Source organism: Adiantum capillus-veneris, chromosome 27 (genome assembly GCF_014529385.1).
Source record: "Adiantum capillus-veneris isolate H3 chromosome 27, ASM1452938v2, whole genome shotgun sequence".
Classification (NCBI taxonomy): Eukaryota; Viridiplantae; Streptophyta; class Polypodiopsida; order Polypodiales; family Pteridaceae; genus Adiantum; species Adiantum capillus-veneris.
Window position 1 is genome coordinate 15,415,631 of NC_140957.1, and position 25,748 is coordinate 15,441,378.

The 25,748-nt window shown below is 40.9% G+C and overlaps 2 protein-coding genes across 3 annotated transcripts; both read right to left on the reverse strand.

Annotated features, from left to right (window-relative positions):
* Positions 1–16,804: 16,804 nt before the first annotated feature.
* On the reverse strand, positions 16,805–20,210 carry LOC147421551 (putative pentatricopeptide repeat-containing protein At3g47840). The gene has a single exon (XM_086502724.1). It carries the CDS (start codon positions 20,004–20,006, stop codon positions 17,370–17,372), a length of 2,637 nt encoding a protein of 878 aa, XP_086358850.1. The 5' UTR covers positions 20,007–20,210; the 3' UTR covers positions 16,805–17,369.
* A 5-nt stretch (positions 20,211–20,215) lies between these two features.
* On the reverse strand, positions 20,216–21,134 carry LOC147421552 (uncharacterized). 2 transcript variants are annotated; one of them, XM_086502725.1, is made up of 4 exons: positions 20,933–21,134; positions 20,741–20,805; positions 20,439–20,482; positions 20,216–20,372 (listed from the first exon to the last, which is right to left on the reverse strand). In XM_086502725.1, the coding sequence occupies exons 1-4, from the start codon at positions 21,053–21,055 to the stop codon at positions 20,230–20,232; spliced, it is 375 nt and encodes a 124-aa protein (XP_086358851.1). In that variant the 5' UTR covers positions 21,056–21,134; the 3' UTR covers positions 20,216–20,229. The 2 variants fall into 2 exon arrangements, 1 of the variants encoding a protein (XP_086358851.1); XR_015186755.1 differs by lacking the exons at positions 20,216–20,372; positions 20,439–20,482 and having other exon boundaries at positions 20,721–20,805; positions 20,929–21,002.
* Positions 21,135–25,748: the final 4,614 nt, after the last annotated feature.

The window sequence follows — 25,748 nt, forward strand, 5'->3', positions numbered from 1 at the left end:
TGGCAAAATAACTGCATGCACAGCAGCATTGCGCAACTTACCAGGGTTATTTTTCCTTTCCCTGTCTCACGTATGACAATGTTATGACAGACATCACAGGAGAAAGGCTCCATCTACACATCCACATGCTAACAAATCAAGCCAAGCAAGTACGAGGTACATCTCTTGCAAGTATTTTTATGTCTTTCAATACATTGTACACTTCGACAAGGTTGATTATTTGTGAATGCTCAACAAGGTTGGCACACATCTTTGGCATTATATGGATATAAGTTCATAGTACTTAAAGGCGCACTATGATGTATCCATGCCGGTGCAAGCGTGCACGGCACATATATCAACGGCGCACATGGTTGAGACTATCATTCAAGCCACGAGCTTATTATTCTATTTTTTGCTATGTATGCACAATGTACTAGTCCATTGGATGTATGACACTCCATCATTGTATACACTTCCGCTATAACATTAAATACTTTGTCAAGGACAAGGTAAGTAACTGATATCGTAAAACAACTTTTATGTTATTCACAGGCAAAGTGCTGTCTTTCAAGTTACCCTTGTACACTCATATTCCCATACAAGGTCAGTGGGTCAAGATGTGACTTATGATACCTCTCTACAAGAGAGGTGGTACAAGTACACATTTGTACGCTTATAGGATAAGCCAAGCCTCTCTCTATGAGGGCATGTAGTTGTACACTTATAGGATCATCAAAGACACATACATGGTCTGCACGGGATCATATGCAAGGGGCATACCACACATTCGAATAAGGGATTTTCCTCAGCCTAGCATTCTCTCTCTCTCTCTCTCTCTCTCTCTCTCTCTCTCTCTCTCTCTCTCTCTCTCTCTCTCTCTCTCTCTCTCTCTCACATTCCATGCAGGAAAGATGAAACTAGACATGATTTTATTAAAATCTTTCTATGATAATACGATAACAAGAAGGGCTACGAGCCAACAGGAAGGGCTAAGAGCCATCTATTACCACCTATTTGGGCATGGCTAAGAGCCATCTGTTTGTAAATGGACAAGCAAGAGACTTGCCATTAGTGATGTTTTACACATTATTTTCACACTCCACACTTTAAGTGTGCAAGTCAAGTTGAGTTTTTGAACGTCTTAAACTCGTCCGGGCTTATCTCTACTTAGGTGTAAGGATGAAGCCATCCTTTCAAACCGTACGACTGCTCACAAAAACCCCACATTATGGATTCTTGGGTGCGACGAAGATCTAGTTGTGCATACGACTCCAATTTCAGTGGAGCTCCTATTAGCACTACGAGTGCCTATATGAGTACAATTTGGGGTAAGACCTTGCGCGTGATTACTAATCACTTAGTAAGGGTTAATGGTCTATTCTTAGAACCTAACACTTGCAGTTTCAAGGAAATAAGTCCACAAACTGCCAAGAGGTAGTGGAAATATTTCAACTTCAAAAGTAATAAAATGCCACGGGCAAACCCAAGGGGGGTCACGGACAAAGGCCAAGGGCCGGTTGTTTGTTGAGCAATTTTCATGCAACATTTAACCAAGGGGTTTGACAATGTTGCTTTAACCAAGGGCTCTAGATTGCAAAGGCAACACCCAAGGTTACATGTGCAATACTACTTGCATTTCACTAATTTTCAATTAGTGTTCCTAAGCCTTTGCAAGCGAAAAAATTGGACAGATGCCTACAAATATGCGAACACTATGTTCACCCTCCAGGTACTCATCTGATTTGGTTTTATGTTTTTTGTTTCCTTTTCCAAGTAGGATGCATGAACTTCTATGTTTTCATCCTTTTTTGCTCTTAAGAGAAATGACCAGGTCATTTAAGAGCCAAGAAATTTGGGCTGTTTTGTCCAAAATAAGTAGACCCACTTATAGGGTTTATTTGGCACATGTTGTCACATGGGATGCAACATGGTCTAGGAAGTCAAGGAGTTTGGTTTAGCCAGTGCGGAGCATCGATAATGAGGGTCTCTCTCACGCACGTTGCATGTGTGTTTACAGTTACCTCCACACCCAAGTACATCTTGTACTTGAAGGATGTTTTTTTCGACATCCTTACCTGAGACATATTCCACATGTGGATAATATGAGTCTCTGGGACACACATTGGCACCGCTACTTCAATTATGCGTTGTGATGATGTCCCTAGGTGCTAGTCATATCTGTTTTCTAAACCATTTTTAGCACGATGTATCAGGAGCAATTTCAGTGGTCAAAAATTGTCGGATACTTAGAATGACTTGTTAAGGTACAAGTGTTGCTAAACAACGTACAGATGGTTGTTTACACATATAGAAAGGCTATGAGTTGTTAATGAAAAAGTCTCATTGTTTTCACCTAGAAGTGACTTCTGTTTCACCTTCTATTATGGTTCAAACATTTCAGCAAGGCTTGCAAATAATTGCAATAGAAAGTATTTCGTTTCTTTTTGCAACTATTTACACTCCCCTTCAATGTGTGCTAGGAGCATCACATTCGCCATAAGTATTGGCAAGGACGATTATGGATATACAGGTTTGGATCTGTTTTTTGTTGCTAAATGCATGCACACTAGGTGTTATGGGCCCTAGTGTTTAGCAAAGGCTGATTTGGAATGGCATGCGTATTCATCAAATTGTTGATCATGCAGCATTTTGCACTCTATGTGCAGTATCTCTATGAGATTACTTTTGGGTCTACCAATCATCTACAGAGGACATGGCTCGGTTTGGGTGCTTGTGGATCTTTCAAGGTGACCACGATGGTTATTTAGAACATTGTTGGTTCCTCAGCACTATTGTACGCTATTGTGATCCCCGTTTACTAGTCATCTGGGAAGACTGTCTATAAACCGTGGGGGAAACATACCTCAGTACTATCTGTTATCCAAGAGAATGGGTAGATTAAAAAGTGTAATCTTGTGCTAAAAGATATGCGAAGTGTGTACGTTAGCACCAAGCAATCCAATTAGTAAGCATTTATTGCTCTACATGGAGTTTGCTTATCATAAGTTAAAGCATGTTTGTGACTAAGTTTAGTCTCTTCATGTATAAGTCAAGTTCTCAACCTTGAACACTAGTTATGGTGGGATTGTTTACCAATGCAATTTGAGAACAAGTCAAGGAGTTAAACTTGGCTGATGAGTTATGTAAGCAAGTTACTTTCATGGAAACTGAAAAGAGGTACTCTTTTTGGTACATCTTTGTTGTGATAACTCGTTTCGCATGCTCATGTGCGTTCTAAATGGAGTCTACACACTATGCTTGAATAGGAACCGATAAAATTAGATGGTTGCAAATGGACAACAATGTGGAAAATCGAGATGTTACTCTTGGTTTCATTGAACCTCCTACTAAACCATGTTCCGGTCAAGCAAACAGCTGGATCCATGAAGGATGCCACTGTGGAAAACATTAGTGTATCCTCACTCTTGTTTTTGAGGACGAAAACGCTTCTCCAAGGGGGGAGTAATATCAGTCCAAGGGCCACCCTAGAGGTCAAGGACCGGCGGCTGCTAATGGAGACGGGATCTTAGGGCAAGGCCTATAAAGGGAGGTTGGGTGGAGGATCGAAGCTAGGTAGTCCTAGGGTTTTACAGAAGGTGCACACTAGAAAGTGCACATGGTCTATTCAAAAGTTGACAAATAAGATGTTCAAAAAATTACTAACATTAGTACCTCTAATGCAACACTAGAATCTACTTAATTTCTACCTTGGGCCAAAAACCAAATACCATGGGCATCTATTCTCAAATGAGAAAGAAAGAAAGATCTTTTTACATCTATTAGAGGCCAAAGTCGACCTATGATACAAATCAAATATACATGTGTGTGTCCTCCATCTATAGGAAAAGGACAAAAGTAGAAAGTAACAAAATGTGATCGTGTGTTGGGGGGGGGGGAGGTGTCTCATAGGAGGCTAGGATACAGGACACATTGTTTTTTTTTTTTTTGAAAAGGGGGGGGGGGGGGGGGGGGGGTGCTCTATGTCTAGAGGGTATGGGTGCTTATCTACATGCTCAAGGAATACAATCATGAAGTATATCAAGTTGTTGACTAGCTCCACCAGCGAAGTATATAAAGTTGACTAGCTCCATCCTATGTCCAACTAGTGTGTGAAACTTGGTACATGGGTGGGTGTGGTGTAGATGTATATATGATTACACCTAGGTTTGCCAACATTTGAGAAATCTCTCCTAGGCTGCCACGTGGTGGCGAGTCTGGATCTATATGTGATGGACTCTCAGAGCTCTATGTCTTGGAGCTCGTGGGTGTCTCCTAGTTGTGACCGTCTCAGACTCCTGTAGGGTGACCCCTGTCTATGTTTGTGTAATGGGTGGCAGTAGGGTTGTGGTCCTCTAGAAGAAGTCAATAAGTTATGACTATCTCTCACCCTCTAGTGCTACTATAGGTGCGAGCAACATCCCTCTATGTCTATGTATCTCCCCTAGAAATTGGCATTGATCTCTAGACACCATGATTTGTTGTAGGGTGGAGTGTCTTATGAAAAGAACCTTATATCTAGTTGTGATACCCTCGTATTCTCAACATCCGTAGACAAAGTGATCATCGTCCTAAATCACCCTCTCTATGCAGAGATGGCAAAATATCTCAGCTCGAGGGATATGAGCAGCTCTTCCTATCTCTCTCTCTAGCCAATGTGATGATCTCTTATCTCTAGCCAATGTGATGATTCCTACAGTTGACCAATCGGCACTCATGAGCTATGGTGCATATATGTGTCCATGTAGCATGGTCTCTAGATGAGCCCCTCATGTAACATCGTTTGGGGAAGAGACTGTCTAGATGCGATACATGTCTATGATGTATAACTTCCATAGATCTTGTCTAAGTATTATGTTCCTCTCATTGTGTGAGAGTGGGATGAAGAGTGGGTCCGGATCTGTAAGGTCTCTACTTTCAAATTTCACACAAGTTCTATTACGCATTTGAATTTTTTTTAACCATCACTCATTATTTAAGATATTCAAGTTCAAATTATGAATCGTAGGTTGAGAAAACCTAAAATTTAAAATTTACGCTACAAAATTCTGATATGTTTAGCTATATGAATCACTAACTTATTGCAAGACTTATTTACTGATTGTAGAATTTTCTTTTACTACTGTAAAGTTAATATAAGACTGTAAAGTTTAACTTGAAAATATAAAGTAAATTATCATTAAGAAAATAAATAAAATAATTATAAAGACAAAAGAATACATAGGGATGACAAATGAAGGCACATGGATCACATAGGAGGGGACAAAGTGGGACACACTATCACATGGAAAGGAGTGGCCTTATCTTTTGATGATAATGACAAAGTGGTCAAGCTCATGGGTACCACAAGGGTACCAAAAACGCGGATATGATTTTTGAAAAAAAAATATTTTTTTATTTTTTTTAAAAAAAAAGTTGGACGTTTTTTTTTCTGCTATAAATAGAGCATCCATGCTCACACTTTAGACATAGAGATTGCCTCTATAGCGCTCACGAAATGCTGCCACTTCTCTTAGAGAGAAGGCGTCCACAAACCAATAAGAGAGCAAAAACTCTAGTGGACTAATAAGGTGTGTATTAATTGAGCATTCAATTAGTTTTAAGAAGGATATGTGTGTATGTGCTATCTCTTACTCTAATCTCTCTAATAGATTAGTAAGATTCAATTAGTTATGTGTGTGTGTGTGTGTGTGCTATCTATTATTACTCTAATCTTCTAATAGATTAGTAAGATTCAATTAGCTTTAAGAAGGATATGTGTGTGTGTGTGTGTGTGTGTGTTATCTTTTACTCTAATCTCTCTAATAGATTGGGGAGATTCAATTAACTTTAAAAAAGATGTGTGTGTATGTTTTCTCTTACTCTAATCTCTCTAAGTATACATATTCTCTTTAGTTAGTACATCTTCACTATTAACTTATATATTGTTAATTGAAAGTTAATACATAAGAGAACTCGTCATATTCTTATCATACATGATGAAATTCTCATTCACCAATGTTATTGTCAATTAGGTTAAATAGAATTTTGAATAATACTAAAAATTGATTTAGTTGAAGTATAGAATTGAAGTTAGAATTGGATTAGAAATGTCATGCATAAAAGTAATGCATTCCTAAACTTTCACTCATAATTTACACACTTAATTTATTAATTAAGATTAGCAAATATTTGGTGTATAGAAATTAGATATAGAACAACAACACTAAGTGTGAATCCGAGTTGGCGAAGATTCAAATTACAGACTCTCTTTGAAAACAAGGAGATTACTAGAAAAATTGACTAATTTAAAGTTCTAAGTGTATAACATAAGTGTAGTACAAAAAAATGGCTCCAAAGCGTGCTCGAACACAAGGCATTAATGATCATGAAGCTGGTACAAGTAACGGTGGAATCCCTGCGGAAAATGCTATGTCTCCACCAATCGGACCAATCGGAGCTATGGTACAGGTTAGTATTGCAGTTTCAAGTTATGCATCATTGCATATGCGAGACCATCGGAATATATTATTTACCTTATGAAAAGAAAATACGGACCGAAACCACGGGGCTTAACCCCAAGAAACGCGTCATATGTTTGACAAGTAGGAAAGATTGTCTGGTTAAATTGGTTGTTATAGGAAAGAATGTTTGTCCAAAACCTTCGGTATGGTTTTTCTCAAGTATCTCTACTTATTAGCGCTGGTATTATGTGGCAGTTGCCGAGGCGTGAGATGACGCCCAGGATGGCACCGCTGATGCTGTGGTGGGAGTACACCCAGATTAGCCCAGCTGGATACTGCGGTTTTGTTTTGCCGTGGCGTGAGGATGATGCCCAGATTGGCACCGTTGTTGCTGTGACGGGAGTACGTCCAGATTAGCACAACGAGTACTTGTCGAGCGGTATGGGACGCTCATGAGGACAAGGGTTTTTATAAATAATGTATATACCGATCGGACATAATAGCGCCAGTAGAGATTCTTGAGTGAACCTAATCCAAGGGTTGTTGGTTTAAAATTGGACGACTTCTTGTTTGACAATTGTTTGTAATACTGTTTGAAGGGCTGTTTTAACGAACCAGTATCATAAATAAAGTAAAGGAACATGTATGTTTAAACAGTGTGGTAGTAATTAGATAACAAAAGAAGGGTGAGTGTGGTGTGGAAAGTGGGAGAATGATACCCCGACGGTATCATTCTATGGACGGGTGGACCCGATGAGTTGGGTAACTTTCCAACGCTAGAATTTGTTTTTAGTCATAAATCTTAAAAGAGACAAACCTTGGCGGCTGTGCTTCTGAAACATGGAGAAAAAAGCGCACAGGTTGGCCACTCTAAGATTTATACTTTTAGGTATAATTGATTATAGATAGTTTTTAGATAGGGTTATGGTGGTCACGCTCCGCCATAGCGAGATAGGACCAATCCTTCACTAACGGTTCATGCCCGTGGCTACGTAGTAGCTAAGGCAATGTCCGTTGGTTTTTCCTTATCAGGATTGGAGACCTATCAAAGGTACTCCGCTCCTCTCGATAAGGGGCAGGGACCTCACACTGGTATCAGAGCCTAGGTTAAAGCTTGGGGATATTTTCAGATTGATGTTTGGATATTGAAGGATGCGAATGTTTGAAATAATAGAAGAACCTAGAAAAATTGTTTTGAGTTTTTATATGGTATTGAAGACTGAACTTTCCTGGTACAGGAAGATGTTCATTCAGCCTACCAGAAATTCCAGGTGTTCACCATCATGTTTGAAAATGCATGCCAATCACCAAATTATCAGTTTCGAAAAAGGGTGATGATGATTTTGGATAGGGTGTTTGCACCACCTATTCCAAGGGTGCATAGAGGATGGGATATCAACTGGAGTCCATCTGGAGGAATCTATACCATCGATGCTGACAAGATATGGTGCATGGATACCAATCTTAAGAAACTTCGTTGGGCAGAGGAGTTAAAAGTCATCGAAGTGTATCTTTTCATTGGTACTAAGAATCCAGATGCTACCATTACCTTGGGAGGAGAAAAGATATCTCAGACTCAATGGGTCTATAACCAAGTTACAAAAGTTATCCATGGTGGTAGGATTCGACCCATATGTGTATCTCGTAGATTTCAAGGATCAAAGGAAACTTATTATTTTGATCCTTTAGCCTACCCTTTTGTAGTCACTAAACTCAAAATATAGAGACATTACAATCGTTGTACCTAAAGACTACCAACCTTGGTAGTAAATAATGTGTATATAAATAAAGTTTGGATTAATATTATCTTTTGTTTGTATTATTGTCTGATCAAGTCTTGCCTTAAAGTGGATTAAAGTTAGAGTATCCAATAAAGTTTCACTTAATCTATATTGCACAGAGTGCGGTGTATACATCTCTTCAAGAGAAAAAGCTACTTCTCAAGCAAGCTAAACTTCCCTCTTTCAAAGGGGAAGGAGCCCTAGTTGAGCGCAATGCTGAAGTGTGGCTCGAAGAGATGGAGGATCATTTTGTTGCTGCTGGTACTACTCCCGATAACCAGGCAATGTTGGCTATGTTTCGTCTCACGGGGGATGCCAAGCTTTGGTGGAAACAACACTGCAAAGATAATCAAGTAGCTCAAAACACTCAAACTTGGGAAGACATTAAGTATGCTGTCAAAGGACGTTATCTTCCACCTGCACACGAATCCCTTAAGATGAATGAATTCTTCAACTTACGTCAGTTTCATCTTACAGTGGAAGAATACTACTCCAAATTTGTAACTCTTAGGCGCTATGCACCGCCAATGACCGCAGATCAACAAGTAGCCCGTTTCTGCCAAGGGCTAAATTCTCCTTTAAATACACGTCTAGAAGCTATGAGGCCTGAAAATTTGCAAGATGCTCTTTTAAGAGCTAAACCCTTAGCTAAAGAGATGTCAAACTCTCAAAGGGTACGAAATGGAAATTTAAGGAATGCTGGAAGGAGAGGACGGCCTATGATGTGGAACCAAAGGCAAGTTTACCCAATTCACCAAACTCATCCAATAGTTGCAGCTTCAGCAAATGGAGCTCAAAATGCAGATCTTAGATGCTATGAATGCAACGAGCTAGGACATTTTAGGAATATATGTCCGAGGCGAGTCTCCGCAACAAATACACCTAATCGAGCTAGAGGACGAGGCCAAATAATAAATCGTGGAGGAAGAAATGGAGGACGAGGTCGAGGGCGCGAAATGGCTGCCAGAGTCAATGCTATCATAGGAGGACCAACATTGGGAGAAGAACAAGAGGAAAGAGCAACTCTACATGCTGCAATTGATAACCCAAGAGCAAGACAACAATATGCTGTCATTCAAACACCTGCAAATCACCAAGGTGAAAAATTTGAGCTTCTTATTGATTGTGGTAGTACTCATTCTTTCTTGTCACCTAAATGTTTAAGGAGGTTAGGACTTAATCAACATCCTACAAGAAAGATGAGAGTTGAATTAGCCAATGGAAAGGAGGTGTTATCTCAGTACACTGTGGGCAAAATAGATTTCAAGTTGGGAGAATACTCTACTTCTGCTACTTTTCGAACGTTACCCATAGGAATCTATGACGGAATTCTTGGAATGGATTGGTTAGCCAGTCATAATGCCAATATCCATTGTGCCCAAGGAAGTGTTACTTTTGTGGACAACCTAGGTCAAGAAGTCACTATTCAAGACCAGAATGGACGACCAAAAGCTTACTTGGTCAAAGCTAATCGTCTTTTGAAAGGGTTACGCAAGGGTCAACAAATTTTTGTAGTCAAGCTAAACAAAGTAGAAAAATCTTCTTCCAACCCTGAACCAATGTGGCTAGAAGAATTTTCGGATGTTTTCCCCAGTGAACTTTCTGAACTACCACCACCTAGGGAGGTAGACCATGAAATCAAAATTTTTCCAGGTAGTGAACCAGTCTCAAGAGCGCCGTACAAGATGTCACTTCCAGAGGCTATAGAACTCAAGGAGCAGCTCAAGCAGTTGATTGAGCAAGGGTTTATCCGACCTAGTACATCTCCATGGGGTGCACCTGTTCTCTTCCAAAAGAAAAAGGATGGCTTTTTTCGACTTTGCATAGATTATAGGGGCTTAAATCAGGTTACCATCAAGAATAAATATCCAATTCCTCGTATCGATGAGATGCTGGACAGATTACATGAAGCCAAAATATTCACAAAGATCGATCTTCGATCTGGCTATCATCAAATTCGAATCCAGGAGGCTGATATCTCCAAAACAGCTTTCAACACTCGTTATGGTCATTACGAATTTACAGTAATGGCTTTCGGACTTACGAATGCTCCTGCAACTTTCAATCGTCTGATGCACGATATCTTTAGAGAATTCTTGGATGATTTTGTCCTAGTATTCTTTGACGATATCTTAATTTATTCCAAATTAGAGGAAGAGCATGAAGGACATGTTAGGAAAGTGTTAGAGCTTTTACGCCGAAATAAGCTGTATGCAAAGAAAAGCAAATGTACCTTCTTTACCCCTAAGGTCTGTTACTTAGGGTTTATCATTTCACCTGAAGGAGTCTCTGTTGACCCTGACAAAGTCAAAGATATTGTGGAATGGCCTCAACCCACTTCACAAACCGAAGTTAGAGGGTTCTTAGGTATCACAGGGTGGTACAGGATCTTTGTAATTAAAGGACTATGCTCTTAAAGCTGCACCACTAACCGACTTGCTAAAGAAAGGAGCAACGATACTTTGGGAAGAAAAACATGAATCTTGCTTCAAACAGCTTAAGGAGTATCTTGCTTCAGAACCTCTCTTAAAACTTTCAGACTTCACCCAAGAATTCGAGGTGATCACAGATGCTAGTAACCTTGCATTAGGAGGAGTCCTTACTCAAGAAGGAAGGCCTGTAGCTTATACTTCTCGGAAGCTTAGGATTCATGAAGTGAATTATGCTACACATGATTTAGAATTGCTAGCAGTTATTCATGCTCTCAAGCTATGGAGACATTATCTATTGGGACGCAAATTCCAGTTGGTAACAGATCACAAGAGTCTTAAGTGGATTTTTACCCAACCTAACCTTAACATGAGACAGACGAGATGGATAGAGCTCATGCACGAATATGATTTTGATATTAAATTTAGACCAGGTAAGGATAATGTTGTGGCAGATGCCCTAAGCCGTAAAGCTTTTCTGTGGGCAATTTCCATGGCTAACAACCCTATTTTAGACAAGGTCTCCTATGCTGCTGTCAGAGATGCAGATTACCAGATACTTGCTAGTATCCTACGTGAAGAGAGGGTATCATAAAATCAGCCTAAACCTCTACATTACTCCTTAGAAGACGGGAAAATTTACTATAGGAATCGACTATGCATACCTAAGGATTCTACCCTAAGGAATGCTATCCTATATGAAGCACATGATGGCCCAACTTCAGGACATCCAGGTTATGCCAAAACCATCAATGCAATTCGCAGAAGTTACTATTGGCAAGGTATGAAGGGTGATGTCCTTCGCTATGTCAAGCAGTGTTTGTCTTGTCAAAGGATTAAGGTAGAGAGACTAAAGATGCCAGGTAAATTACATCCTTTAGATATTCCACAAATGAAATGGGAATGTATTAGCATGGACTTTATCACCGGGTTTCCTTCTGTCCAAGCTGGCTATGATTCAATCATGGTCATAGTCGACTTGCTTACTAAAGTGGCTCACTTAATCCCAGTCAAGACAACCTTTACAGCTTCAGATATTGCTCGTCTGTTTGTGAAGGAGGTTTTCAGAAATCATGGTTTACCCAAGAGGATTGTCAGTGATCGTGATGCCAAGTTTACTTCAAAGTTTTGGGTATCATTGTTTCAAGCTATTGGAACCCAATTATGTTTTAGTACTACTTATCATCCTCAAATTGATGGCCAAACTGAAAGAGTTAATCAAGTAATTGAAGACATCCTTAGAGCCTACTGCAATAGGGAACCTCCCAAGTGGATTCAATACCTACCCTTGGTAGAGTATGCATACAATTCCTCTACTCATAGAAGTATTGGAATGACACCTTTTAATGCTCTTTATGGTCAAGAATGTTTATCACCTCTTAACTTTTCTGACCCCACTATAAGGGTAGAAGCCTCAAAGAAAATGCTTGAAGAAATGGAAGCTCAAACCAAAGCTATTCGAAGGGATATTCAAGCGGCTCAAGATCGACAAAAGAAGTACGCCGACTTAAAAAGATCTGATCGGATTTTCAAAGAAGGTGACAAAGTTTTCTTACGAGTAAAGCCCAAAAAGAGCAATCTATCTCTCGGAAGGTATAAGAAGCTTAGCTACCGATATTGTGGACCTTACGAAATAATCAAGGTTGTAAGTGATCAAGCTTATAGACTAAAACTCCCTTCTCATCTCAAAGTGCATGATGTGCATGATGTATTTCATGTAAGTCTGTTAAAACCTTATGTATATAACCCTGACCATGTCCTTGATGATGAGCAAATCATTTTACCTTCTCAAGATGTTCTACAACTCCAACCTGATACTATCCTAGAAACTCGAGAGAGAAAGCTTAGGAATAGATCCATCAAAGAACATCTTATCTTGTGGAAGGATTTCCCTATAGAAGATGCAACTTGGGAAGATGAGACATCCCTTCTTAAGGATTACCCTTCACTGTTCTTGAGATGAGGACATCTCAAATTCTAAGTTGGGGAGATTGTAAGGTCTCTACTTTCAAATTTCACACAAGTTCTATTACGCATTTGAATTTTTTTTAACCATCACTCATTATTTAAGATATTCAAGTTCAAATTATGAATCGTAGGTTGAGAAAACCTAAAATTTAAAATTTACGCTACAAAATTCTGATATGTTTAGCTATATGAATCACTAACTTATTGCAAGACTTATTTACTGATTGTAGAATTTTCTTTTACTACTGTAAAGTTAATATAAGACTGTAAAGTTTAACTTGAAAATATAAAGTAAATTATCATTAAGAAAATAAATAAAATAATTATAAAGACAAAAGAATACATAGGGATGACAAATGAAGGCACATGGATCACATAGGAGGGGACAAAGTGGGACACACTATCACATGGAAAGGAGTGGCCTTATCTTTTGATGATAATGACAAAGTGGTCAAGCTCATGGGTACCACAAGGGTACCAAAAACGCGGATATGATTTTTGAAAAAAAAATATTTTTTTATTTTTTTTTTAAAAAAAGTTGGACGTTTTTTTTTCTGCTATAAATAGAGCATCCATGCTCACACTTTAGACATAGAGATTGCCTCTATAGCGCTCACGAAATGCTGCCACTTCTCTTAGAGAGAAGGCGTCCACAAACCAATAAGAGAGCAAAAACTCTAGTGGACTAATAAGGTGTGTATTAATTGAGCATTCAATTAGTTTTAAGAAGGATATGTGTGTATGTGCTATCTCTTACTCTAATCTCTCTAATAGATTAGTAAGATTCAATTAGTTATGTGTGTGTGTGTGTGCTATCTATTATTACTCTAATCTTCTAATAGATTAGTAAGATTCAATTAGCTTTAAGAAGGATATGTGTGTGTGTGTGTGTGTGTGTGTGTTATCTTTTACTCTAATCTCTCTAATAGATTGGGGAGATTCAATTAACTTTAAAAAAGATGTGTGTGTATGTTTTCTCTTACTCTAATCTCTCTAAGTATACATATTCTCTTTAGTTAGTACATCTTCACTATTAACTTATATATTGTTAATTGAAAGTTAATACATAAGAGAACTCGTCATATTCTTATCATACATGATGAAATTCTCATTCACCAATGTTATTGTCAATTAGGTTAAATAGAATTTTGAATAATACTAAAAATTGATTTAGTTGAAGTATAGAATTGAAGTTAGAATTGGATTAGAAATGTCATGCATAAAAGTAATGCATTCCTAAACTTTCACTCATAATTTACACACTTAATTTATTAATTAAGATTAGCAAATATTTGGTGTATAGAAATTAGATATAGAACAACAACACTAAGTGTGAATCCGAGTTGGCGAAGATTCAAATTATAGACTCTCTTTGAAAACAAGGAGATTACTAGAAAAACTGACTAATTTAAAGTTCTAAGTGTATAACATAAGTGTAGTACAAAAAAATGGCTCCAAAGCGTGCTCGAACACAAGGCATTAATGATCATGAAGCTGGTACAAGTAACGGTGGAATCCCTGCGGAAAATGCTATGTCTCCACCAATCGGACCAATCGAAGCTATGGTACAGGTTAGTATTGCAGTTTCAAGTTATGCATCATTGCATATGCGAGATCATAGGAATATATTATTTACCTTATGAAAAGAAAATACGGATCGAAACCACGGGGCTTAACCCCAAGAAACGCGTCATATGTTTGACAAGTAGGAAAGATTGTCTGGTTAAACTGGTTGCTATAGGAAAGAATGTTTGTCCAAAACCTTCGGTATGGTTTTTCTCAAGTATCTCTACTTATTAGCGCTGGTATTATATGGCAGTTGCCGAGGCGTGAGATGACGCCCAGGATGGCACCGCTGATGCTGTGGTGGGAGTACACCCAGATTAGCCCAGCTGGATACTGCGGTTTTGTTTTGCCGTGGCGTGAGGATGACGCCCAGATTGGCACCGTTGTTGCTGTGACGGGAGTACGTCCAGATTAGCACAACGAGTACTTGTCGAGCGGTATGGGACGCTCATGAGAACAAGGGTTTTTATAAATAATGTATATACCGATCGGATATAATAGCGTCAGTAGAGATTCTTGAGTGAACTTAATCCAAGGGTTGTTGGTTTAAAATTGGACGACTTTTTGTTTGACAATTGTTTGTAATACTGTTTGAAGGGCTGTTTTAACGAACCAGTATCATAAATAAAATAAAAGAACATGTATGTTTAAACAGTGTGGTAGTAATTAGATAACAAAAGAAGGGTGAGTGTGGTGTGGAAAGTGGGAGAATGATACCCCGACGGTATCATTCTATGGACGGGTGGACCCGATGAGTCGAGTAACTTTCCAACGCTAGAATTTTTTTTTAGTCATAAATCTTAAAAGAGACAAACCTTGGCGGCTGTGCTTCTGAAACATGGAGAAAAAAGCGCACAGATTGACCACTCTAAGATTTATACTTTTAGGTATAATTGATTATAAATAGTTTTTAGATAGGGTTATGGTGGTCACGCTCCGCCATAGCGAGATAAGACCAATCCTTCACTAACGGTTCATGCCCTTGGCTACGTAGTAGCTAAGGCAATGTCCATTGGTTTTTCCTTATCAGGATTGGAGACCTATCAAAGGTACTCCACTCCTCTCGATAAGGGGCAGGGACCCCACAGGATCACACTGGGAGCATTATAATCTATCCATGTCTAGTCCATGTGTTCCAAACCACTCTCTCACTTGTAAGTACCAAAACTCCTACTCGCCTGCCTCTCAAGTTTGTTTGGAGGCCTCGAAGGCTCAATGTGTGAGTTTATCTGATGACATCTCTCTAGTCTTTTGAATAAGGCAAATAGCCTCGACTAGCATAATACTAATGAGGTGGCTAATACTTCAAGGACCCATATTGTTCATACATCAAAGTTGGGGTGACCAAAATATCAAAGAGCCAACCCTTACTGCGAGGCTCATGAAATTGTGCTTGATGACATTTTCTCTCTAGCAAGGCCAAAGCTGCATATCCTTTGGTGAGTCTCTCTTTATTGCCTTCGCCATTTGTGAAGTGGCCAGGTGGGCTAGCAAAGGTGATTTCCAAGACTCCACCACCTCTACATGTTCATCTGCAACCATAAAGACTACTACACCCCTAATGGCATCCTCTTCGTGTACAAAAGTCGTCAAGAGCCTCGAGGTGTCAATATAAGCCCTCATGTGACTGAGAGATCAAAGCAATGTCACCAGTGTTAAGCATGATATGCACCGAGATACCTTCGAAGTCTACAATCTCGCCACCAACTCATAGTATGTAATCTGAGATTTCATCAATGTAAATCCCAAAGAGGGACAAGGAGAGTGGGCATCCTTATTTCACACCAATGGTGCTAAAGCCTCTAGGGCATCTTACTGTCCCTATCACCTGCTCATATAAAGCATATCTAGCCTAGGTCATCTATGAAGGTAGACCTTGGAAAGAGCCTCTCTCGTGAAACTATATCAAATGCTTTGGGGAAGTCCACAAAGCAACAATGTAGTCTCTTCTGCACTTTTGCCCCATCAATGACGCAGCACAGAACGAATATGTCCTCAAGTGCTGCTCCGTAGAGTTTGGCCATGGTGTGGCCAAACATAGTTGCAAGGAATGGCCATTTTCAAGCTTCCATTCCCATTCCAACTTCCCGTTCCAAAACCCCATTCCATGATTTAGATGTGGATATCAGTAACAGGGAATGCCAATTCATGCAAATTTTTGTTCCATGTTCCACGTTTTGATCTTCCATTCCTAGTAACTATGGTGGCCAATCATGATGGTCTTGTAATTCCCAAGTTCTAGGGTGTCGTCAAACTTGTGGATGGGCACAATAGTGTCCCTCCCGTCCACTATAGCCCTGCTAAAGATGTGTGCAATGAACAGGGCTATGGTGTTAGTTATATAAATGAGGTGATCACTTTGGAAAGGAGCTAAGGGCTGATGTGCACAGTAAGACAGATGAGATATGGAAGGTGAGTGTGGACAATGGTGCAGATGGGTTGAGCCAACAGGCCCGCATGAACCTCTGCTGAGTATATAGAGGCTAGTTCTCGTGTGGAAGGTGAGTGTGGACAATGGTGCGGATGGGTCGAGCCAACAGGCCCACATGAACCTCTGCTGGTGTGAAGTGGATAGGAGAGTGTGGAGTAGGTGTAGCAAGTGCATGGGAAATGGTGGCTCCAATGAAAGAAAGAGAGAGGTAGGCATGGTTGGCTCCATTGGGGATGGACGGGGTGGTGAAAGAGCTTATGAGATGTATAGCCTCTTAAGGTGCCATAATATTGTACTCTCTCTCTCTTCCCCCCCAGGTCTGCGGCATGCATGTCAATCCTCCATGTAGGAAAATTGCCATCCCGTTAAATATAACAAGACAGTGCAGAGGGGTGGGTTGTGTCTGCTAGGCCAAAGTGCCATTCCATTAGATAATGTCGAGAGCCCAATCAAAGTAAATGGCGTCCATAGGCAGAGGGGTGGGTTGTGTCTGCTGAGACTCAGAGATGAGGTCCTCCCCTGTTGTATGTAGTAGTTCTTGGTCCTTCTTCATTAAGGATGAGTCAGTGTCAAGGTTCTTAATTCCACGTTAGCAATGAGCATGCATTCTTGTAAAGCAAAGGCTTCTAGCCATGAAGCATATAAAAGACTCATCTTGAGGAAGTGGTTTTCATATGTATATGAGGGCTGTATCTGTAACCCATCTCGGATTTGTCTTTGTAAGTGACCTCTGTACATCTCTTTGTACACAATAGGGTACATTTAACAATGCTCACTCCACATTCAATCGCCAAGCTTTGCTTACACGCCTTGCAATTCCCCACGTGTAGCAAGCACTTAGAATACTACTCCACACCACAGTATCCATCTGTACAGGCAACCTAGTCGTTGCCACAATTGCCTCATCCAATTGACCTGCTCGGCAAAAGAGATCCACTACACACGTATGGTGCTTCACAGTTGGGAGCAAGTCAAAGCCATCTACCATGATACCGAAGTATTCCTGCCCCTTGTCTAGAAGTCCATCATGGCTACATACAGTGAGAATGCTTAGAAAGGTCACCTCGTTGGGCTGATTGTCTTCCTTTTTCATTCTATCCAACAAATGAAACACAGGTGTACTCTCTCCTTGACAAGCATACCCTGTCATCAAAGAATTGAATATTTCTGTTTCTCTTGTGTGCACCATGTCGAAAACTTTCTGGGCATCACCCATGCTTCCACACTTACAATACATGCCTATGAGAGCAGAAGAAAGATTACAAACACTGTCAACCGCACGCGCATCAAGTGGTGCATGCCAAGAAATGTGGCATCCTTGATTGACGACAAGAGAGTGTATTTCTCGCCCCGCATCAACAGCACCAAGGTTGCCACAAGCTTTCAAACTGCAAAGAAATGTTGCCACATTAGGAGATATGCTACAAGAGTGCATCTTCTGAAAACAGTCGAGCACTTGCTCATTCAAAACATGGTCAGCATATCCCCCAATTAATGTGTTCCACGAAACATCACACTTAACTTTCAGTTGGTTAAACACTTCTTGTGCTTCTTCTAGGAAGCCACATTTTACATACATGTCCAATAGAGTATTTCCTGTGAACTGGGCACCTTCAAATCCATGCTTTACAATGTCCATATGTACCTCTTGACCCCTATTTACAGCTCCTAAGCTTGCACAAGCTTTCAAGCCAGCAAGATAAGTGACTGAACTTGGAGAGACACCCTTCTGTACCATAATGTCCAAAATTTGAATGGCCCTCTCACCAAAGCCATACTCAACATAGCTTGATAGAATAGCAGTATAAGAAATTGTATCTTGCACTGGCAGCTCATCAAACATGTGTTGTGCATCCTTCAGCAAGCCATACTTTCCATACATATCCACTAAAGCATTGCCAATACAATCAGCATTCTCAAGGCCTTTCTTCATGATCTCTAGATGTAGACAAAGTCCAGTACTTATTGCACCTCCACAAGCTTTCAAACCACATACATATGTTGCACTGTTGGGACTTACACCTTCCTGTTGCATCAACTTCAAACAATCCAGAGCCTTTTCTTCATATCCAGACTCAGTAAAGCCCACAATAATACTGGTCCATGCAATAACATCTCGTTGCGTAAGCTCAGAAAAGACATCCAGTGCCTCTTCCAGTAACCCACATTTTGTATACATCTCCAGCAATGCATTGCCAACCTTTGCATTCAAGTTATAATCATTTCTTATGCTTTGTGCATGAATTTCTTGTCCCAATTTCAAAAGGCCAGTATTGGCACAAGCCTTTAAGACACAGACAAATGTAATGGCATTTCCTGGCAAGCCTTGTGATTTCATCCTGCTGTAGCAGACAAGAGCTTCATCAAAAGAACTCTGGTCCAAAAATCCACTTATTAGTGTGTTCCACATGACGACATTTGGAAGTGGCAATTCATCAAATATGTCTTGTGCTTCTGCAAGCGAACCGCACTTGGCAAACATGTTCAGCAAAGCACTTGCGACATATGGGTCCTGTTCAAATCCTTCCCTGAAAACCTCCACACATAATTCCCTACCCTTTCCAAGGCAGCCAGCATCTACACAAGCTCGTAGCCCATAGACTATCGTAACAGGAGATGGCGGTAGGGCCTGCCATTGCATCTCTCTCAAGCATTGCATTACTTCCTCATACAGACCATGATCCACATAGCCTCCTATCAAGGTATTCCATAAGATCAAGTCGACATCTGCTATCTCATCAAACACACCCTGGGCTTCAGCGAGGAAGCCAAATTTTGTATAAGTTCTAACCAAAGCACTTCCAAAGAAAACATCTTTCTCAAGCTCTTCTTTGATGATTTCAGAGTGTACAATTTGTGTGCATTCAATGTATCCAAGCTCATAAGCAGCCTTAAGAACAGCCATAAGTGCAGGGACGTACCCCGGTACATAGCTGGCCCTTACAAAATTCAGCATGCTGAAGGCTTGCTCAACTTCTCCACACGCATAGAACCCCTGAATGAGAGAACTCCAGGAATACTCATCACAAAAGTGAAGCCTGTTAAAAACTTGCTGAGTCCAGGACATGCTTCCGCAACCTGCAAAAAGCTCAACAAAAGAGTTGCCAATCATTTTATGAAGATCAAATCCATATTGGCAAGCCTTTGAGAAGAATTGCTGGACATAAGCCAGCGGGTCCTCATCCTCTTCCCATTTCTCCAGCCCATGCATGAAGCTCTCCACTGATGGAGGCTCTTCGGGCCATCCTTCATCGTCACAAGAGCGGAAAAGCAATAAACCCTTGCATACTTTTGACTTAACATGTTGATGGGCAGCACCCACCACAATACCATTGATCAAGGTTGATGGCAAGGTGCCAGCTTGTACATGTGTGTCCAGACCAGGAATAGGGCACACAACCAAGGCCATTGAAAATCTTTCCCTTGTAAATTACATAAATGGTAGGGATGCAGGCCCCTGTACACATGCATGCGTTGAATGTGGTTCTATACAATTTGTGTATGTTCGTATATAAATCAACTCCACAACTCATATGCGCTGCACAAATCAAAACAATCACTTCTTTTGACGAGTGCAACATCCCTGTGTATTAGAAGCTCTTCAAATAAGCTAGATGTTGATTTGTACATGTCTAGAGATCTCGTCCCAGTCCCTTAAAGAAGATCCAACTTGTCTCATTGAAGACGCTGACCAAACTCTGAGTGCACACAGTTGTCCTATTGTCCAACACCTTCGATAACTTCCCTCTTTCAAATACACGACTGGGACGCACTCCTGCATACAATAGCTGTTTGAGCTGCAGCCTCAGCTGAGGCATATTCTATGACAGACAGGTCGCACCTGGGTATAGAAGCAGGATTATTGCAATGAGCAGGTGCTTGTTGCTTGCCGATTTCTCAATGTTGAGACGCTGAATGCATCATCCCTCTCCTCTGTGTGCGTGTGTGTGTGTGTGTGTGTGTGTGTGTGTGTGTGTGTGTGTGTGTGAGAGAGAGAGAGAGAGAGAGAGAGAGAGGTTGGGGGGATCAACAATTTGTGTTCGTGTCTTCTTCGTAACACCTTTTCCCCGCCTTAGTAAAAGGCTCAACTTAGGTCGCTATTTTCAACTAAGAGCCCCGTCCCGCCTGGCGCTCTGCAAGCACTACGCACAGCAGTCCCACAGGGTGGCTATAGCGCAGCCAGGGGCTGGACACAGCCGCTCCAAGCCCTGGAAACATATGCTCCAAGCTGAGTATTTACAGAGAGCACTGTAGTGCAAGAGCCAAAAACAGAAAGCAAGGCTAAAAAATCGCGCATGCACGCAACTGCAGGCAAATCAGATGCTGCTAACCTACTTGTTGCAAGCGGAGCACGTTGTGTGACCGCGTAGAGTGTTTGTGGTGCATGAGAGAAGAATCTTCTCTAGCCCCTCCTTCCGGTAGGCAGCACGGGGCTCTAAAGAGGTGTTTTGCACACATCAGAGCGGGGTGAAGGTGATGGCATCAAAACCGTCTTCTTGCAGGTAAAACAGATTACTGTGGCGGGGGTTTGTGTAACTCCGCCTCTTTTGGCAGAGTTACTGTGAGATCTCACAAGAAGTTTTGGAGCTTCCGTGAGGGAGGCATCACATACCTAGCTAGGTACGATTGGGGGCAGGGACCCCCGGGCCGGTGGGGGGGCCGGGGGTCCCTGCCCCCAATCGTACCTAGCTAGGTATGTAGCTAGGTACGATTGGGGGCAGGGACCCCCGGCCCGGTGGGGGGCCGGGGTCCCTGCCCCCAATCGTACCTAGCTAGGTATGCGGTGCCTCTCGAGCATAAGCTCATGATGTTATTCATTGTATGGAAAACACTGGAAAAGACTCCATTTTCCTACATGAGAAAATTTCTAAATCTTCTTGTGAGAGGATGGGGTAGAGAAGCTCCAAGATGACGTGCGCAACGGTGGCTAACCCCAGCCTAGTGCAAAACGCCTTTGGATTGTTTCCACGTGCTTCCAAAGTTCATTTAAAACTCTCTGGGATATGGTTAGCTTGAGGTCTCACCCCCATGGCTATGGAAGCCAAAAGCAAAAATAGCAGTAGACCTTGCTCGATGTTGTTTATTTGCTTGGTTGTACTTCAAACAAATGAGGAGAGGAGCTGGGGGTATGGTGAGCTCGAGGTCTCACCCAAATGGCTATGAAAGCTCAACGAAAGAATAGTAGCAGATCTTGCTTGATAGTACTTCATACAAATGAGGAGAGGATCTCCTCAACAAGAAAATAGCTTACCCCCTTTTCCCTAGCGCTAATAGGGCTAGAATCATCATTCGATTCCCAAGGATGAGCTTTCCACATTTATTGAATTTAGACAAAAAACTCACCTCACTGCTCCTGAGTGTGACATGGCCTAAAATGAAAAGATAATGGCAAGAGGGTTAGGCATCCATGCATCAGCAAATGCGTCGTTCAGGGAATCACATCGGCAAGAAATCCATCTAGCCCTCCTCCTCCCCTAGATTCCTTCTCTCTCCTAGAAGAATGGGCATCGCAGGCTCATAGCCCGCTGCTTGACTCCTACCTAACAAGCCTGCTCCCCCCTTGTCCTAGTGGGCCATGCCTCAAATAGCTAATTCTTTTGTTTTTCTTCTCTCATCCTACTCTAGAGAATGGAGATGAATTTATAGTCATTATATGTCGTTTATATCTTCCATTCAATTCTGAATGCAATGGAGATTGAGATTCTCATGTAGTCAGCATGGGTATGTGTGTGTGTGTGTGCGTGTGTGTGTGTGTGTGTGTGTGTGTGTGTGTGTGTGTGTGTGTGTGCGTGCGTGTGTGTGTGTGTGTGTGGTTGTTTTTACTTATATAATAAGACATAAATGAGCCTTTACGCTCAAACGATAGTTGGCTTTAGAAAAAATGACAATTAGTACAAAAACAACTGAGTCTTAGAATTATCTGTGTACATGGCTATAAGAATGAGGTCTCATTCTAGTATACAATTATAATAACCCATCAAAGAAGTAATTCCCAAGTAGTAGGAGCAAGTGAAGTCACGGGTAGTCATTTGCTTCAAGCCAAAAAATTCCAAGAAAGGATTGTAATGGAAATGGCCTATGAACTTAGAGAATAGCGGAATTAAGAGAACTAGAGTGAGCAACTTTGAGAGCATAGATGGTGGACTTAATTGGTAGTAGCAACTTAATCATAACACTTAATTAACTAGGCATGAGCAATACCTTTGCAAGAGAGAGAGAGAGAGAGAGAGAGAGAGATTTTAGAGAATATGACAACAGTTGAGGACCGGATTTATGTGGAGCCGGTCCCCCCTCCAAAAGCCATTTGTATTATAGATTCTCTCATTAAGAGAGACTTGGTACAATACAATCTTTGTGTTCCTTGAGACCTCTTTGGCAGTATGGAGATGGAAGCTTCATACACCAAGCTTTTGCATAATATCAACAATCAATCTTAGCTTCAAAAAAATCAAGAACTCGTGAACATCATTAGTCTTTGTGTTCCCTAAATCATTTGAGTGCATGAAGATGTATACTTTTATGCATCAACTTGTGCCTAAAGCAACAATTAATCTACCTTGCAATACAATTAATCTACTTGCATTAAGTAACTAATCTACTTGCAATAAACCATTAGCCTTCTTGCAATAAGCATAACATGCACTTTGTGGAAAGCATTAACTATCCCAAGCCTCAGTCCCAAGACCTCAAACACCTTCGAAGGTGGAGAGAGCTAGCAGGGAATGAGGGTAGGGAAGAGGAAGAAGAAGTATTCCATAGGAGAAAGAAATAATTCCTCACTTATCATCACTCTTCTTGCTTAGCATACATAATAGCATAGTAATGAAGATGGAGAAGATGGAAATCTTAAGAATTGAAGCATAGCTCTTGGTTGGATTTGCATTCCATAGCCAAGAGTGTTGGTGTAGGCTCTCAACTTCTCAAGGAGCTTGGAGAAGGAGATGGAGCTCTTGCACCTTGCCTAGCACACAATGAGAGTGTTTGTGAGTGTGTGTGGGTGAGTATACCCCCTAAGCAACCCCCTAGCTTGCTTGGGTCGACCCCCCCTTGTAGCTCATGCTTGAAGCTCATTGGACCCCTCCAGGCCTAGCCAATCATAAGCAGGAGGCATTACAAGCAACAAGGGTAGCTTTGAGACAAGTGTCCCCCTTTCCCCTTTGAGAGAGAGGACTTGATAAATGCAAAATGAATTAATTAAATCCCCTAAATTATCATTGGACCCCTTGGGTGGCCAACCAATAGGCTTTAGGCACACCATGAGGGCAACATGAGGAGGAACTTGATAAGTGTCCCTTTTGCTTTCTTTGTACCATGCATGCCTTGTGTGAGTGTGTGGGTGTTCTCTCTCATTCCCCCTCATGTAGGGCTCACCCCCTCCTTGTAGGGATTGAATATTTGACTTTTTGACACTTCACCCCCTCATGCATAGGCCCAGTTCCCACCACAAGCTTGGCCCTTAAGCACTTTAAGCTTGGACTGGGTTCTCACCTCAAGTGCAACCCTAACATCTCAAGCACGTCAAGCATCTCAATCATTCAGCACCTCAAGCATCTCAAGCACCTCAATCATCAAGCACCTCAAGCACCTTAGTCATCAAGCATGACAAGCACCTCGAGCTGGGTCGGGTTCCCGCGCCTCAAGCTCAGCCCTAGCTTACCTAAGGTCAAAGGACTTTTACACACATTAGTGGAGGTCTTCAATGAAGTTAACCCTAAGGTATTATGCTCCATTGGTTAGCCTTGCTCTTTGATAGACCATCTCTCATTTGGGCCCCTTTACCAATGGCCCTGTGTTGAGATAGATCTACAAGCACATGTCTATATCTTAACCCTTGTTCCCGTTTATTCTCCCACATTAAGTGATCAGTTTAATATGAGAAAATCATTTGGGTTGGTTAGATATTAGTTTTTATGACAAAGGATAGAGTCGTCACCTACATCCATTCAAACAAGACAACAGATACGTTAGCCTTGAATGCGTTCTACACGTGTTACTAGACTATATCAGTTGTTATCCATGTCTAACTTGCAACTTTTCAACTCAAAACAAACGTTCAGAGTGTATATGTAATCCAGTTTTAGTAGAGTATAAGATGTATATTTTTTATATCAGTTTGTGAAAAAAGACAAAATCTCTTAGATTTATGTAAGATTCCTATATAGCCCGATTTTTAGACCTTTAATAGATAATAATATGTATATCATTCTGATCGAAGGCCACAACCCCTTCTGATCAAAGTGTCTCAGACACAAAATCTCCCCAAGTCTTCTTAAAAATACCTAAAATGTTTTGTAAGGTATTTATTTAATGTTTAGTCAAAGCACCTCATTTAAGGTGTTTCCCTTTATCGTCTTTCTCCATACAATCACAATAATCTGATTTTTAGACTCACTCCTCAAATCCCTTTGTTTGGTCTAGGTATCAAAATAGGGCCCAACATTTAAGGCCAAAACAAATTAACAGGATCTAAGTGAATACTCAGTACCCTACAACACTGTTATACCAGCTAGTGACATGTTTATACCTACAATAGGATATGGTTTTCTCAACCATACTGTCGTGACACAAAACCTGCAAAAAACTAGTGAGTTGTGTCGAGAGAGCGACACCCACACTACATTCCTTTTTACGTGGAGCAGAAGCTACTTAAAGCATGTCACCAAGAGATTTGATACCTAAAATATATACAAACTCTAATCCAAAAAATACAATTGATTGGCACATTTTGTGCCATAAGTATCCACCATAATATATCAAAGCAACCTACCGACCATCCTCCCCCCTTTTTTTAAGAAACTCAGGCAGTGCAGTAACAATCTTGAGAGGCCAAGAAAAAACCTATCAAAGTGGCGTTTATAAATTCCTTCAAAGAGCATATAAAAATAGATCCTAACCATGTTCAACGGCCTCTCGTTAAACTTGCGCCGACTTTTTCTCCAGCTTAAACACTCGAAAATTACCATTGTTTGTTGTAAATGCTTTGTCATCTGGGTTTTTCTTTTGGACCATCCCTCTATAATCAATCGTGTTGCCTATAGTCATTAATGGTTTTCCATTTGGGCCAGCCGTCCATATTTGTGTTGATTACTCTTTGTTTGAAATCTTTTTTCATTTGGGCCAATTGTCTATAATTGTGCTGATTACTCTATTT

Excerpts from the sequence above, each read along its gene's own strand:
- LOC147421551 (XM_086502724.1), bottom strand. The coding sequence starts at position 20,006 with ATGGCCTTGGTTGTGTGCCCTATTCCTGGTCTGGACACACATGTACAA.
- LOC147421552 (XM_086502725.1), bottom strand. The coding sequence starts at position 21,055 with ATGTGTGCAAAACACCTCTTTAGAGCCCCGTGCTGCCTACCGGAAGGA. Across the intron at positions 20,806-20,932 it reads ACGTGCTCCGCTTGCAACAA|GGCTTGGAGCGGCTGTGTCC; the intron begins GTAGGTTAGCAG and ends ATATGTTTCCAG. Across the intron at positions 20,373-20,438 it reads AATCCTGCTTCTATACCCAG|GAGTGCGTCCCAGTCGTGTA; the intron begins GTGCGACCTGTC and ends TATTGTATGCAG.